This window comes from Vanellus vanellus, assembly GCF_965231255.1.
Source record: "Vanellus vanellus genome assembly, chromosome: 17".
Classification (NCBI taxonomy): domain Eukaryota; kingdom Metazoa; phylum Chordata; class Aves; order Charadriiformes; family Charadriidae; genus Vanellus; species Vanellus vanellus.
The window spans coordinates 528,910-545,984 of record NC_138922.1 but is presented as its reverse complement, the minus strand read 5'-3'; the positions used below and the strand labels follow the sequence as shown (position 1 = coordinate 545,984).

The following is a 17,075-nucleotide window of genomic DNA, read 5'->3' as shown; positions in this document are numbered from 1 at the left end:
TGCCCCAGTGCCAGCCGGTGACGACACTGTCATCTCGGGAGCTTGATACGGTTTTGTATATTTTTCATTATTCCTTTTTATTTTATTATTAATATTTCATTAAAGTAGTTTAGTTCCTTCTAAACTCATAAGTCTCTTTTTCCTCCTCTGCCTCTCTCTTTGTAGAGGGGTAGAGGGTAGCATCTGTCGGTCCCGTCTGGGGTCCCTCGGGTCCCCAGTGGTGGATTTGGCCTAAACCACAACACTGTCACCTCATCTAGCCCATACTTCCTCAGCTTCCTAATGAGGATGTTATGGGAGACAGTGTCAAAAGCCTTGCTAAAGTCAAGGTAGATGACATCTACGACTCTCCCCTCATCCAGCCAACCAGTTATAACATCATAGAAAGCTATCAGATTGGTCAAGCATGATTTACCCTTGGTAAATCCATGTTGACCACTTCCAATAATTTGCTGTTCCTCAACGTGTTTGGAGATGACATCCAGAATGAGTCGCTCCATTACTTTCCCAGGGACAGAGGTTAGACTAACTGATCTGTAGTTCCCTGGGTCCTCCTTCTTGCCTTTTGTGAAGATCGGAGTGATGTCAGCCTCCCTCCAGTCCTCAGGCACCTCTCCTGTTCTCCATGACCTTTCAAAGAGAGTGGTCTAGCAATAACATCTGCCAGCTCTCTCAGCACTTGCAGGTGCATCCCGTCAGGGCCCACGGACTTATGAATGTCCAGCTTGGCCAAGTGGTCTCTGACCCGGTCCTCCTCAACTGAGGGAAAATCTTCCTCTCTCCAGACCTTCTCCTTTGCCTTCAGAGTATGGGATTTGTGAGGGACAGCTTTAGCAGTGAAGACTGAAGAAAAGAAGGCATTCAGTAACTCTGCCTTCTCTGTGTCTTCCACCACTAGGGCAACTTTCTCATTCACCAGTGGGCCTACATTTTCCCTAGTCTTCCTTTTTCTATTGATATACTGAAAGAATCTCTTCTTATTGTCTTTAACTGCAGTGGCCAAGCTGAGTTCTGATTGAGCTTTGGCCCTTCTCATTTTCCCCCTACATAGCTTTGTTATGTCTTGATAGTCCTCATAAGTTGCCAACCCCCTTTTCCAGAGAATGTAAACTTTCCTTTTTTTTTTCCTGAGGTCCAGCCAAAGCTCTCTATTTAGCCAGGCTGGTCTTCTTCCCCATCTGCTTGTTTTTCAAGACATGGGGATGGCCTTCTCCTATGCTTCTAAGAGCCTTCCTAGGCACCTTTGCTCTTCAAAACTGCCTCCCAAGGGACACTCTCGACCATGCTCCTAAACAGGCTAAAGTCTGCCCTTTGGAAATCCAAGGTGGCAGTTCTGCTGGCTCCCCACCTTACTTCATCAAGAATTGAAAATTCTATCATTTCATGATCACTCTGCCCAAGGCGACCTCCAACCTTTACATCCCCCACAAGACCTTCTCTGTTAACAAACGGTAGGTCCAGTAGGGCACTTCCCCTAGTTGGTTCCTTCACCAGCTGTGTTAGGAAGTTGTCTTCCACACACTCCAGGAACCTCCATGACTGTTCCCTCTCTGCTGCATAGTATTTCCAGCAGACATCTGGGAAGTTGAAGTCCCCCACAAGAACAAGGGCAGATGATCGTGAGACCTCTGCCAGCTGCTTATAGAATACTTCATTGGTTTCTACATCCTGATTGGGAGGTCTATAACAAACTCCCATCACGATGTCTGCCTTATTGGCCTTCCCCTTAATTCTTATCCATACACACTCAACACTGTCATCCACACTGTTAAGTTCCAGACATTAGTGTAGATGCACTTCAGCTGGGCTAATTGTCCTGCCACTTTCTTGGGGGCACAAGCCCTAATTCGCACCTGATCATGCTTGGACACCACTGTAGTTACCAAATTGTCACTAAGGAAGGAACTCTGAAGGAAGATGTGTCGTCAATGCCTTTTTCGTCCTTTGCTTTATGCTTCTCCTCAGTCTTCTGTATTACTGAAACAAATTTGTTTCTTACCTCCTAAGTCTATGAAAAGTAAAAATTTGGGTTAGGCCAAAGATCTATATAGTCCAATCTCCTAGCACAGACAGTGACCAGTAAGGACCAGTTTCTTTGGGAAGGGTGAGAGAAGAAAGCTGTGTAATGAAATGCAGTGATTCATCCCTAGATTACACTTTGAGCCCTTGGAGATCCCTGCTCAGGGACTCTCTTCCCCAACAGCGGCAGTATTGTATTTCAACAGCACTTGACAGATTTTTTTTTTCTCCCATGAGCTGATTTTGGAGCTGTTATAAACTTCCCATAACATTATGTAGAAAACAGCTGCACAGCACAGGGACGTACAATATGAAGCATCCCCTCCTGCTTCCTACTAATCTGCACCTTTCTGCATTAATTTGTTGTCTGAGTTCTTGCATGGGAAGAGACAGCTACTTGCTTTTTGTAGTCAACCCATGATCTGACAGCTCACTGTCATGTTCCTTCCCTCCAGCCCCAATCATTTGTTGTTCAGGGTGACCGCTTCTGATCCCCAAATCCTCCTGCTATGTGCCTGACTATCTCTGCTCTGTCCTCTCCTGGTGGGATGAACAGAAATCCAAAAGGTGTTTAAGGTGTAGGCCCACTGAGGATAACATAATGCTGAATGGTTATTTCTTTCCTAGTAAACCATAGCACTTTTTTATTTATGTTGCTTTTTCTCCTGGCAGTTCCTGGGCTTTGCAATTCCTTATCTGCAAGTTAACAGGAACTTTAGCTAACAACTATAAGAAAATAGTATTTTGAATTTTTTGCATAGAAAATTTTCTGCAATTCCTATAGATCCTCTTATCTAAAACAGTAATATTAAGAACCAGAGAAAGATCTGTATCTTCTAAAATCTTAAAAGAAAACAAGCATAACCTCTACTGACTTGGTACAGGAAAGAAGGCCTAAAGAAGGAGTTTTGGCACAAGCTAGTAGTAAAAGCGAAATGGTTACAACAGTGAAGTGAAATACTAAATCCTTGCTACCATGCATGTGTGAAGCTGTCAGAGAAGTAACCATCAAAGTGTTGATTCTAGGCAATGGCTCCAGCACAGTGATGCTCTTGTCAGAGTAAATGCTCTCCTTGCACAGGTGAACCTCTGCTGGTTTTGGTCTGTACTTTTTTTAACCATCACACCTACCTGTTGCTCACCCAGCAAAGACATCACTCCACCCTCTGAGCTACCCTTGGGCACAGGCGATCATTTCTTCACCCTTTCTCCAAGCCCCTCAGTTCCTGCCTCAACTATACACACTCCTCTATCTCATTGTTTCCTTTCAGAGTCAACCCCTTCACTTCCCACAACTCTGCCTCCAGTAAACAATTCTCCTTTTGACCTGCCTATTTCGTCCTGCTTTATCTCCCACCATACACCAATTAGTGTCATCCAATGGCATCCAGCCACCTCTTCTCCCACCTCACTTGCTGATGCAATTCATGATGGTTATTCCCCAAGTTGCTTCAGCTGCTGCCTCCCTCTCCACTCTGCACCCTTTCCCTCTAAACACTATGTCTACTTTGTTACCCTGCAACATCCATTCTTGTTCCTGGAAGAGTTCAGTTCCATAAACCCTCTCCAGAAATCCACTTTCTTCATTTCCACGAGACTTCATGAGCCTTATCTACAGCTGCTGCTGTTTCTATGCTGGCTTTCACTCCAGCCCTTATAGGACTGCCCCTCTTTGTGCAGAGCTGCGCCAGAAGCTTCAGGCAGAACAGTATGCTTTCCTGGACACCTCAGGTGCTGGGGATCTCCACGTTTAATATGCTCCAGGGGGCATAATATTCTGACCGTAACCAAGTTACCAGATAAACGGACAGATATACAGATGGATAGATAGATCAGTCAATGACTGATCAGTTGATCTCCTGTGACACCTTTTTCAAATGAAGTTCAATAAAATCTACCCATGTCCTTCCCTGATCTCCTGTCTTCCCTTTTTCCTTCCTCTGTCACACTGAACTCCTCTCCCCAAAGAGTTGGAGATTTTTCTTTTGCTTGTTTTTCATTTGTTCCCTTCCACCCTTCCTGGCATTGACACACCTCAACTCCATTCTTCCTTCCTGTTACTTTGATTCTGCTTTCTTCTGCTCTTTATTGCTTCCAAATAACACATGCGTGGGGAAAAAAAAAAAAAAAGAAAAAAACCCCTACACCCCAAAGCTTCCTCACTCAAGAAATTACATTCTTCTTCACACAGAGCTCCAGCCTCTTTCTTCCAGCCATGAACTAAAACATGATGGTTACCAATACCAGAATCTGGTTACCAATGCCAGAATCGTGCTCACCCCCAGACCTCTGTCTCTCCTGTAGATTTTACCTGGATCTCATCTTTGGTCTGCGCTAGATTTCTCTTCTATCTGGAAGCTGCTGCCTGCCTGTTTCTTCATCACAGCTGGTCCTGCTCTCCTGTGGCTGTTCGCTCTCTCTGCTTGCTGCCTTACATTTAGTCTCTCTCATCTGTTGTATCTCTGTTTTCCTCTGTCAGCCTTCACAGGTTCCTCTTCCCCCTTATCTCCCTCTTTCTACTATTTCTTCTGCTCAGACTGTCTCAGTTCTGTGTTTTGTTGACGGCTCATTCCCTATCTCTTTCCTCTGTTGGTCTGTCATTAGGCAACATCTTGCATAATTCACCATCACATAATTTGCCCCTGTACTCGGCACTGGTGAGGCCCCACCTCGAGTACTGTGTTCAGTTTTGGGCCCCTCACTACAAGAAGGACATTGAGGTGTTGGAGCATGTCCAGAGAAGGACAACGAAGCTGGTGAGGGGTCTGGAGGACAAATCTTATGAGGAACGACTGAGGGAACTGGGGGTGTACAGCCTGGAGAAGAGGAGGCTGAGGGGAGACTTTATCACCCTCTACAACTACCTGAAAGGAGGTCGTAGAGAGGTGGGGGCTGACCTCTTCTCCCTGGTGACAAGTGATAGGATGAGAGGAAATGGGTTCAAGTTATGTCAGGGGAGGTTTAAATTGGATATTAGGAAAAAAACTTTCACTGAAAGGGTTATTAAACATTGGAATAGGCTGTCCAGGGAGGTGGTGGATTCGCCATCCCTGGAGGTGTTTAAAAAAGGGTAGATGTGGTACTTAGGGATATAGTTTAGAAGTGGTTTTGTCAGGATAGGTTAACGGTTGGACTTGATGATCTTAAAGGTCCTTTCTAACCTCAGCAATTCTAATACAGAAAAATCTCGACAACATAGCTGTCCCTTCCAAACCCATGTTACTACTCATAAGACAGTCCTTGCACACCTCTCATTCCTCATCCTATTCAAGACCTTCATCTGTCCTGTATTTGTACAGCAGGTTGCTCTGTTGTTTGCAAGGGCAGTGAACTATACCTGAGCTTCTCACTGCTTGCCCTATGCACCTGTTTGTCCCAGGAGGGTAATCAAGAGATGCTGTTGCAGGTTGCAAGGCTCCCTGTACTGCAAAAGGTGATAAGAAGGTGCCTCCCACAGGTTTCAAAGGCTGTCTCAGTACTGAAGGGGTTGATGATCTTTAGCACATCCTAAGGTCCTTGGCCCTCAGGGCCCTCCAGACTAGGGACTGTCTCTAGGCCTCCCAGACCCCAAGACTTGGCTGGAGGACACCATGATTCCCTTCCAACTCAGAGACCAGGGCTTCTTTCTGCTTAAGTATATGGGGAGTTGGGATGAATGATGTGTGGCCATATGTCTCTTTAGAATCACAGAATGATTTAGGTTAGAAAAGACCCTGAAGGTCACCGAGTCCAACCGTAACCTAACGCTTGGTAAGTCCACCACTAAACCATGTCCCTAAGCTCCTTGTCTACACATATTTTAAATACCTCCAGGTATGGTGACTCAACCACTTCCCTGGGCACCCTGTTCCAATGATTGATAACCCTTTCAGTGAAGAAATTTTACATAATATCCAACCTAAACCTCCCCTGGTGCAACTTGAAGCACCTCAAGTTATCCTCTTATTTGTTATTTGGGAAAAGAGACCGACACCCACCTCATTTCAGGTAGTTGTAGACAGCAATAAGGTCTCCCCTCAGCCTCCTTTTCTCCAGACTAAACAATCCCAGTTCCCTCAGTTGCCCCTCATAAGACTTGTTCTCTAGGCCCTTCACCAGCTTCGTTGTTCTTCTTTAGATGCTCTCCAGCACCTTCCATCACCATCTTTCTTGTAGTGAGGGGCCCAAAACTGAACACAGTATTCAAGGTGTGGCCTCACCAGTGCTGAGGATGGGGGAACGATCACTTCGCCAGTCCTGCTGTCAACACTATTTCTGATATATGACAGTATGCCTTCTTGGCCTTCTTGGCCACCTGGGCACACTGCTGGCTCATATTTAGATGATTGTCATTGTACACCCCCAGGTCCTTTTCCACTGGGCATCTTTCCAGCCACTCCGCCCCAATCCTGTAAAGCTGCATCGGGTTGTTGTGACCCAAACGTGGGACCTGGCACTTGGCCTTGTGTGACGAAACGGTAAAAAGGACTTCACTGTGAGGTTCAAATTTCAGTTTATTTGGACTTCACTCACAGGTCCAATACGTCACTATTGCAAGTTCTAGGTGTACAATTACAATTACACTACTGCAGTTTAAAAGAAATTAGTGGGATACACTATTGCAAGCTACAAATGATCCCAAGTAACAACACAAACCACAAGCGCGCTAGATATTAATACCTTAAAAGAGTGCACCAATTACAAACTTAAAAGCATGCCCTATACCGTACGCATGTTTCTTAGTCACTTACCCTCTCTCTCTCAGGTGAGGTCGCTCAATCCTGGGGAAGTTACCCTGTACAGCATACGGGGGGGGGATGGATCTCCTAGGGGCCAGCTGTATCGTTGGAGGATTCCCCATTTTTCTCCCAAACCCTGCGGTTTATATTTACTGACTCTGTGAGGGTGCAGGATTATGCCTGAGTGGATTACGCTATCTGGGATATTTATCTCTGGTGGTGCGATAACTAAGTCTCTCTTGCCAATTTGTGATGTCTGGCACTCAAAGTCACAGGAATAATGGTGAGACGGGACTCAGGGCATTTTGTTTGTCAAGGGCCATTTGGTTTCGGTTCTCATATGCAATCTTGAGATAACCCCAGGCTGAGCTGTTTTGCAGCTACCCCCAAGTTATGTCTGCACAGCCAAGGCACTGCGGAGATGAAGCTGAGTCGGATGACAACTCCCTGCATCTCACCTATTGTGCTCAGAAACCGGTTTGGCTGGGTGCTCCCATACATCTTGTTGTACCTCATACCATTGTCCTTGGCTCATCGGTCCAGCCTGTCTAAGTCCCTCTGTAGAGCCTTCCTACCCTCAAGCAGGTCAACACTCCTGCCCAACATGACATTGTCTCCAAACTTACTGAGAGTGGACTTGATCCCCTCATCCAGGTAATTGATAAAGATATTAAACAGAACTGGCCCCAACACTGAGTCCTGGGGAACACCACTTGTGACTGGCCACCAACCGGACTGAACTCCATTCACCACCACTCTTTGGGCCAGGCCATTCAGCTAGTTTTTTTACCTAGCAAATACTACGCCCATCCAAGCCATGAGCAGCCAGTTTCTCCAGGAGAACGCTGTGGAAAACAGTTTCAAAGGCTTTACTAAACTCCAGCTAAACAACATTCATGGCTTTTCCCTTGTCCACTAAGTGGGTCATCTTGTCATAGAAGGACATCAAGTTAGTCAAGCAGGACCTGCCTTTTGTAAACCCATGATGACTGGGCCTGATCACCTGGTTGTCCTGTATGTGTCATGTGATGGCATTCAAGATGATCTGCTCCATAACCTTCCCAGGCACTGAGGTCAGACTGACAGGCCTGTAGTTCCCCAGATCCTCCTTGAGGAACTTCTTGTCAATGGGCATCATATTTGCTAATGTTCAGTCAGCTGGGACCTCCCCAGTCAGGCAGGACTGCTGAGCAATGATGGAAACTGACTTCCACCAGCTCCCTCAGTACCCTCAGGTGGATCCCATCCTTGATACACCTACTGCTCTGCAGACTCTTCGGGAGTCTGCACGCCTCTGCAGGTTCATGCGCTGCTTTCAAACACTGACCCGGAGCCAGCCAACAGAATTCTGGCACTAGGCACAGGCTTGTGCCTGAGCAGTTCTTAACTTGCAGCACGGCACAGGAGGTTCCTTCACACAACTGGGCTTCAAAGCACAGAGTGACCTTCCAGTGCGCAAGTTTGCCCTCAGGCTGTAGAGAGGGGGAGGTCGGAAGGAACATCTCTGTGAATTTCAAAGCAACTGCAATGCAACTTAATGTGTTGACTGAGAAGAGAATTAAGGCAGTTACTCTTTATGATTTTTTTCTGTTGTGGAATTTTGAGTTCAGTGATACTCAAATGTCTGAAAATGGGGGAAAATCATTTAGGCTACACAACTCCTCGGTGTTCCTTCCTGTCCCATACAGCTATCCTATGGATCTGAGCTAAGGGTCCTGCTTTGCAGTGTTCAGAGCATGCAGCTCTGAATAGTCCTGCAGAGACACCCCTAAGATTTTGTCTATCTCCCCAAATCCTCAAAGCTTAAGGCTTTAAGTACATTATTTTTTTCTTATAAGGTACAAATAAGAAGACTTTTGCTATGCCTTTCCTGATACCTAACCACTCCCCATAGCTGTAACCTGAGCCATTACCAACCCACCTCCTCTTTTCTGCCTTTAAGGATGCTACTGGAAGAATGCTAATACAAATGCATCAAACTACCTAAAGCAGGGGCTTTGTCTTGGAAATAACAAGATTTAGAGGAAAAAAAAAAGTAAAAAAATCAAATTATTATATTTTAGCTCATCTTTGGACTTTTTTTTTTTCAAATCTTTGATATCTTGCTTTTAAGTAATAAATAATAATGATGACCCCATTGCTCCCTTGCTTTGAACAAGCAGTCATTACTGTCACCTTTGTTTCACAAAGTGGAAATTAAAATACACAGGGCTGACACGACTTTTCCAAAGCTATCCAGCAAGGCAGAAGAATTTAAACATCCTGAGCCCCACTCCTCTGTTCATTGTGTCCATGACATTCAAATGTGAGTGTGCTTAAACCACATACCGGCAGCTTTAAGTGGAAGTGCCATTTGCCTCCTCTTACCCCTAAACTCTGGCTACCTGCTGGAGATGGTGTTGTGAGACAAAGGAGGCAGGAAAAAGTTGAAGAATTAGCCCTAGTGCAATTTTTTGGTTGCTTTCTTTAGCTCTTCTAGGTGGTGTTTAGCACCCTCTTTGCTAAGCCTCGCTGTCTGCCTGACAAGAGACTTCTGCAGCGGGGCAGACTGCTATTTCAGAGCATCACACACAGCCAGACCTAAACATCAGCCCTCCAACACAAAGAAAGAGAGGAAGTCAGGAGCAGATGGGAACGCAAGGGTAGGTAGGAAAGTGAGAAGTGCTATGGGAGACTCAAGGACAGTGACAATGAACTGAGGACACCACAAGTCCCTGAATGCAGCTTCTGCCATCAGGCTGTTGTGGAAGTACCAGTAGAAAAGCTTTGATTGTTGCAATGGGGACTGCCAGCAACATCAGATGCTGGTGCTAGAGGGATATCAGAGGAGTGGACCAAGAGACAACAGGTTGCAAAACACAGATGTAGCCAAGTAGAAGTGTTTTTCTCTACCATGCAGGTGAAGAAGCTGACACCAGCCTGGGGTGAGGGGTATATGCCCAGGAAGTTGTGGCCTACAGCTTCCTGAGGAGGTATGTCATAGTTTGGCATTTCTTATCCTGCTGTTGTCTCATGCGCTCAAGGTTGTCTTCAATTACCACCAAAGACTGAGCACTCACAAAGATCAAGACTGCTGAAAAAGGTACATGCCTGCTGGTAGGACTTCCCTTCCTTCAGTTCTGGTATGAGGCATAGGTGTATGAGATGTCCAAATAGATGAGATGCGCAGCATCATCTTTTCATCTCCTGTAGGGATACCATTACTATGCCATACTTTGGTCAGTAGCTAAGATAGAGTTCCTCCCATCCCAACCTCAACAGCATAGAGGGAAGATGACTGTAGTTTGAGAACAAGTGGTCATAGGATGCTTTTTTTATCTATGTTATTAAAGTCTTTTCTCTCTTTAGGAAAAAAGTGGTTGTTATATTAATTCATGTTTGCACTGGAACAAAACAGAACATTAGTGCTGGAGTGTCTCCAGACATCCAGCCTTCCCAAACCTGTATGTTTCATAGGATTCAATGAGGTGGCATGTGTGACTCTTTGCCTTACTTCACTTCTGTTTGGTGCCTTGGGAAGTGAGCACATCAAACATGACAGAACTGGCACAACTCTCTTAATCTACCGGGTTTATTTCATATTTAAAAAAAACAAATCAGTATTATTGATTGCAAGGTATAGCTGACAGAGAGCTCTCCAGACTGGAGTGTTTGTGCTTTACTATTTGAGCCTTTGAGACAGACCCTGATATGTAGAAGCAATATATTTAAACAAAGAATGTAAGTACACATTTATAATTAGCATATAGTTGACATCTCTGGCCATAGAAGGAGCCATTGTGTCTGGAAGGTTGTGCTTTATGTGTAGTAAAACATAAAAATTTATAGCATGTCTCAAAGCAGATTATTAAGATTGCATAAGCCTTATTTGTACAAATCAGATCAGTTATCACATTACATCTAATGGAAAACCTCTGTTGAACCCATATGCTATTCTGGGCTTGAAATTCAATTTTTTGTCATACAAGCTTTGATGGAAAGCAAAGTCCTTGGCAAAGACAACTTCAAAGCTGTGGGAGTCAGGTTTTAGTGTGGGTTGTCTCTAACATCCTGAGAGTGAATATCCCACCTTGTCTTACTTAATGGACTGACTCAGCAAAGACCAAACTCGCCAGGGCCGCAGGAGGATGGGCTCTCTTGTTGAGAGGGAAGAAGCCTTTAGCTCACACCAGTCTTTCTCACAGGGTGAAGGCAGTGAAAATCTGGGGAGTAAAGATGAGCAATTGATTCATAAGGAGAAAAATCCTGTTATTGGGTCTACACAAGCACACAACCCTGGGCTAACATTAAAGTTTTGTTGTCTGATAATTAATCTATGTGCAAATTGGACAAGTAATTTACACAAGATATCACTTACGAACAGACACCAATTTGGGTAGATCTGTCTCCTCCACCTCATTTCATCAGAGCAAGACTGTATTTCTTGTCCTTTCTGCAGCTGTGTCTGTCTCTCCAGTCTGTAGGAACCCTGGCAAGTGATCTGGCTTCTGTCTCTCATCCCAGGGACATGCTGCAGCTTTTCTTATCAGCTTCTCTGGCTGCAGTGTCCCTCCTGCGACCCTGGGGCTCCACAAAGGGTGGAAAGAAAATCCCAGCAGGATACCTAGCTGCAACCTTCACCTTCCTAGGAGGAAAGTCAGCTATGTTTGCTGACCTTTTTCACAGCCATTTTCACGACTCTACTAACACGTTTGAATTGTTGACTCTGCTGCTGTCTTCTAGACTGCTTAATATTTTATTTAGAACTGAGGAACTTGCAATATTTCTGTAAAGATACTTTGTGTGTGTGGCCATCCAGATTTAACAACTTCTGTACTTCAGCGATATAATAAATAATGCTATATTTTTATGATGAATCTTGCTGATTTATCTCCTTACAAACATGCTTTCTGAAGGAATCAATGTGATAATTATTTTTATCAGGCCTCCAGGGTCTGCTTATATAAAAAAAAAGTTGTTTTTTATAAACTGAAAGAGGCAAAAAGACCATACACATAATAGAGAGAGGAAAAATGCACCTAGCAGCGACTGCTGTTGAGAGCAGAGAAAAATGGCTTCTTGACCATTTGAAATACTTTAAAATGCAATTAAGAAGTAAACTATTTTACTGAAACACAGTAAAATGTTACGTTTCACATATTTAGCACCCAAGTAAAATGCGTTCTAAACCACTTCAAGCTTTTTAATATCTTAAGATATTAAGAAGAAATTAGTCTTTTATAAACTGGAGAAGACACAGTCAACAGATGTGTACTGTCTGGTGTTTGTATTGGGTGGTGGAGAAACCCACTGCAATAAAATGTTATATAAGCAGAGCGCACATTCTGATAAAAAGCCTTTTAAAACTGCAGATGTATTTTTAAATGGATCAAATATTTACATTTTATTAATATTCTACTGAAATATGCAACCTTGTATTGAACTATAAAACAAATACTTTTTGAAAAGTACCAGAAATGTAATAGCTCAAATGTGTTCTTGACCTAGTGCTAGTCAATGGACTTATATGTTCTTTGCAAGAAAACAGTATATCATAACTAGTAAAGTTTACCTGTCTAAACATTTGTAGACTGATAAATAATTTTTAAAACCATTGGTAAGTTATCTAAGCTGCAAAAATTGAGTCTGCTCAAACAACACATTGAATATACAGGCAACCTGTCTCAAAAATAGTGCCATTTGCAGTTGTAAAGGTGGCAGAAGGTGTCCAAGGACAAAGCCACCCCATGGGGAGATGTAGAAGCAGGGAAGGCCAGAAGGGCGATCACAGTGGTGGCACCTGGTGGAGAGAAGATGCATGAATAGAGCCCATGAACAGCCCTGAAAATTATTTATTTGACATAGAGTGTTTTCACAGAATCAATCACAGACTGGTTGAGGTTGGAAGGGACCTCCAGAGGTCACCTGGTCCAACCCCCCCCTGCTCAAGCAGGGCCACCTAGAGCCAGTTGCCCAGGATATGTTTTATTACATTTGCAAGCATCTAGGTTAAAATAGAGTGCTTGCCAGTAAAGCACAGGAAAAATCATAACAAATGCTATGTAATTAGCTGTAGGCTAGACATTTACACGTGTGTGCCTGGGGTATACGTTTATAATGTAGATAAACATTGCCCGCTAATCTTTCTGTTGCCTTTTTCTTTTTTCCTTTCAGTATGCCAATTGGCTCGTGTTCACAAGTTTGGAAACTGGCTCATAGAATATTAACAAACTTAATTGAATTCCATAGCTCTCTGGGTGAGCTCTAAGTGACAATTAAAATTTCATCATTGTTCTTGTCAAATACGGAAGAAGATTTCGCAATATTCTTTCGGTGCTGTCACAATCCCATGTCATTATCCATTTCAGGTCCCCTGGGAAGAAGGTGGAAGCAGCACTGATCTATTTTGTCATTTAGGGCATAGGTAGAGCAAACCTGCAGAGGCATCAAAATGTGTGGCTTGTGTAAAAAAAACAAACAGTGAAAACATAAATGAGCAAACAGAAATTGTATTAAAAAAATTTCATTTGGGCACTTTCAAAAGAAAACATTTTGGTCTTTCATTTCATAATGACATTTCCAGCACTAAACTTTAAGAGAAGATGCTCAAAAACACAAGCAAAAGTTTGTTTCTTCCCAAGCTTTTTAAAAAATATATATAAATCCTTTCATTTTGCTTAAACAAAATGTGTCTGCTTTGGCCTAAAACTGTTTTTCTGAGATCAGTTATCTTCCAGTCTGGTCAACTCCAAGCATTTTTTTTTGATCCAGCAAACCTCTTCTACCCCATCCACACAGGTTACTGACGTCCAGATTACCATTTTTTTTTCAGATTAAAAAAACTGGGACAATTGCAATATTAACTGCTTCCTCCTTGCACTGCACATCCCAGAGATCTGTACAGTCTGGAGGTGCGAGAAGATACTTCAAAATACTGTAGCTGTTGGAAGGACCTGTTCTAGTGGACAGCTTTCTAAATCTCACTTTCTTCAAAGACTTCCTCAGTCGTCTCTCCAGTGGTGACTTCTCCTTCACTGCTGTCTGACATGCTTGCCCGCGGACGAGACTGGAGAGCACAGCCTGGCTCTGGGCTGAGATCTGTCCTCTGCTTCACTAGCACCTGCTGGAGCTGCATGCCCCAGGGCTCTCTTGCCTCCAGGCACAAGTGGCGTTTGCTGCTGAGGTGCTGTTTTTTTCGTTTCTGTGAACATTTCCTGAGGTATTTTATGTTTTCCCCAAGAAAGCAGAGTTTACAGCCAAAAGGGTCTGCCAGCAGGAAGCGGGACCACTGCTTCTGGAGCTCTGCTTTCACCTGGGTGGAGAAGAAAACAGTCTGTCCACAGTGATGTCTTGTGACCACCCTGCAGTCCACAAACCCAAATGCTAATTGTGAAATGAGAGGGACTGCAGAAGGGCTGAGCTTCCTGCCCCTTTGGGGTGCACCTGGCAAGTTCCTTGTGGGGTGGAAACAGACTCGTTTGCCAAGCCACTCTTAAAAGTCCATCCTCTTCACTCTAACTTCGCAAAGTTTTTCCTAGCCCCTGACTATGCTGTGATCCTAATGTGTGTGTCAAGTGACTTTCATGTTTACAGCCTGATGAAGCGAGGAGGAGGAAAGCCCAAGGGCTGTGGAGATGAGGACCACGCAGCTTTGCTAGAGCGTTGTGCTTGGGTATCTGGTTTGTTTTGTTAAAGGTTTTTGTCTGGCAGTCTGCCTTAAATCCTCAGCAGTGAGTGTCCCGCTGCCTGCATCGCCCGCGCAGTGCTGCAGATGGAGGGCAGGCTCCAGGCCCGTGCAGAGGAGCAGGATGTGTCCTCGCTCTAACCAGCCGAACCTTTGGTCTGAGAGCTCAGCTGGACCAGGAGGTAGAAGGTCAAAAGAGCAACTCTTGACTGCCGATGAGAGATGCTAGCAGTTCTGTGCCCTTCACAAATGTTAGACAAGTACTCCTGCGTTGCAGACAAGTGCCAGCTCTTTTTTATTTAAGTGGTTCCAAAATTGCTCCAGGTTTTCTTGTTAAATATTAGGAACATATGTTCCTCACATATGTTTTGTATAAACCCCATCTCATTTGTTTCACTGGTGCCTTTAAGACGGTGTCCAAATTCATGTACCTGTGTTAGTGCAGTGTGTCCCATGCCAGCTGGCTGTGCCAGGCTCTTAAGTGGCACTGGGTACATGTCTCTTTATTGCAAGTAGTGGAGGTCTGCTCCCATAAGGGAACTACAGATGATAAGTTTCAACTTAGAAAACGTTTAAAATTAAGTGATGTTAATTCCACAGCCTGCATAGCATCATTTTCTGAAGTAGCAAGTTAGCGTGATGAGGCAATGGCAGCATGCAGCTGTGATGGTGATGGAGGCACTAGGTTGTATGGGCAGGAGCAGAGCCAGTAGATCAAGACAAGTGATTTTCTCCTTTATTCAACTGTTAAACTACCTCTGAATACTGCATCTAGTTTTGGGCCCCTAGTACAAGAACTGTGTCGATAAGCTTGAATTTATCAGCAGAGGTCAGGGCTGGAGCACTTGCCTATGAGGAGAGGCTGCATGGACAGGGCTTGTTCATGCTGAAGGCCTAAATACTGCCTATGGGGAAATCGTGGAGGAGATGGAGCCAGGCACTATACAGAGGTGTTTGGGAGGGACACAAGAGACAGTGATCATAAACTAAAATAAATAGGGGAATTTCTAACAGAATATATGGAAAAGCTGTTTCCTCCTGAGTACAGTGAAGTACTGGAACAAAGGACCAGAGAGGTGGTGGAGCCTCTATCCTTGGGGGGGGGGCGGGTTCAAAGCTCAGCTGGACAAAACCCCAAGCAATCTGGTCTGAATTCAGTCTTCACCCTACATTGGCAGGAGGTTAGCTTTCTCTGCTGCCATGTCCTTCAATAAGAGCTATCACTGATCTGCCTAAATCCTGGCATGGAGCAAATTAAGCCCCCAGCTCAATGGGGGCATAGCAGGAATCAACTTCCAGACAAGGAATCCCCTCACATCAAATTTAGGGATGTCCTGAGTAGTGCATGCATGAAATTATTTTTTCAACAAGATATTAAACATCTAAGATATTAAAGCACGCCAATTTTGGTTGCTTCACATGGTCTTTAGGGGCAAACTAAGACAGGGTTTAGCCTTGTCCAAACATGAGGCCTGGGATTCCAGGAGAAGAAAGAAGTGGGACTTAGGTGGCTGACCATAAACGTCTGCTGGTATTTCAGACACCCCAGGGTATCCATACCTCCACAGTGCTGTGGTCACTCAGGCCTCAGTGGAAATACTTTGCAATTGAATCCCAGACCTGTGAGAGGTCTTGCTGTTCTCTTCCTACAGAACCAGTTCAAAAGTGCACGCGTGCTCTTGAATCAGCAGAGCTAGTCAGTGTGTTCAGCCATCTTGGTGTCATTAATGTACTTTACTAATCAACTAAAAACTTTTCTCATAGCATTGTCTCTTACCTCTCCGTTAGCAAAGCAATATAAAACTGCTACAAAAAAACCCTGGAAGAGAAAGACAGTAAGAGGAAAAAGTTAGAGTGTACAGGAAATACCCGGAGTTTTAGTCTAAAGATGACATTAGCATTAATGCTGTAAGTGTAAACAATGCTTCTTAATTTTTAAAAAGGAAACTTGTTGCCTGTATTTACTTATAATTGAAGTACCCTTTAACTTGTTTTCATATGGTGCCTTAGCAAATGTAGGGCACATTTGGTGCAGATGCTGAAGAACAGAGGCTACATAACCAAGTTTGATCTTCCATGTTATCTTCATTTTGCTACGACATAATTCTTTTTTCAAACTACTGCTGTGACTGCTGCTATTTCTAACAAAAAAATGCAGCTTGGGGTCTGATATTATCCATGCACTTATTTGAATTTGTGAATGAAACTACTGAAGGGGATATCATTTGGGTGCTTTTTAAAAATTAGTGCTAGTTTAAGGCTCTGCTGTAGTAAGTATTATGGCTATTTTGAGTTGTCATTTTTCTTTTGAAATTGATTTAAATAAAAATCTTTTAAAAAATAATTAAATCCTAGAGATAAAACTTGTTTTAAACCAACTCCAACGTTACTCTTTCCATTTTCCTCTTCTCCGTATTTGATCTCAGATCAAAACAGCTTTCATGCATGCACCTCAGATTAGCAGTCTGGCAAAGATATGCAAATTTATTACCATTTCTTCAGGAAATGTACTTCTTTAGGTATGTCTAAACACATCTATGGCACAAGTTCTGATGAAGAGAATACATACTGTTGACTATCATTACCAAGGCAATGTTCATATTGCAAGTGTTATAACCAAATATAATACAGCTGACATCATTCAATTGTTTTCACACTCATACTTTTGCAGAAAT

General features: G+C 43.7%; 1 protein-coding gene across 1 annotated transcript in view; it reads right to left on the bottom strand.

Annotated features, from left to right (window-relative positions):
- Positions 1-13,201: 13,201 nt before the first annotated feature.
- Positions 13,202-17,075, bottom strand: part of GLP2R (glucagon like peptide 2 receptor) — a 44,459-nt gene continuing 40,585 nt past the window's right edge. Inside the window, exons 12-13 of the mRNA XM_082492169.1 lie at positions 16,178-16,219; positions 13,202-14,028 (exon numbers count right to left, since the gene is read on the bottom strand). Coding sequence (XP_082348295.1) covers positions 13,690-14,028; positions 16,178-16,219 — 381 coding nt within the window. The 3' untranslated portion in view covers positions 13,202-13,689. The remainder of the gene's footprint in view (positions 14,029-16,177; positions 16,220-17,075) is intronic.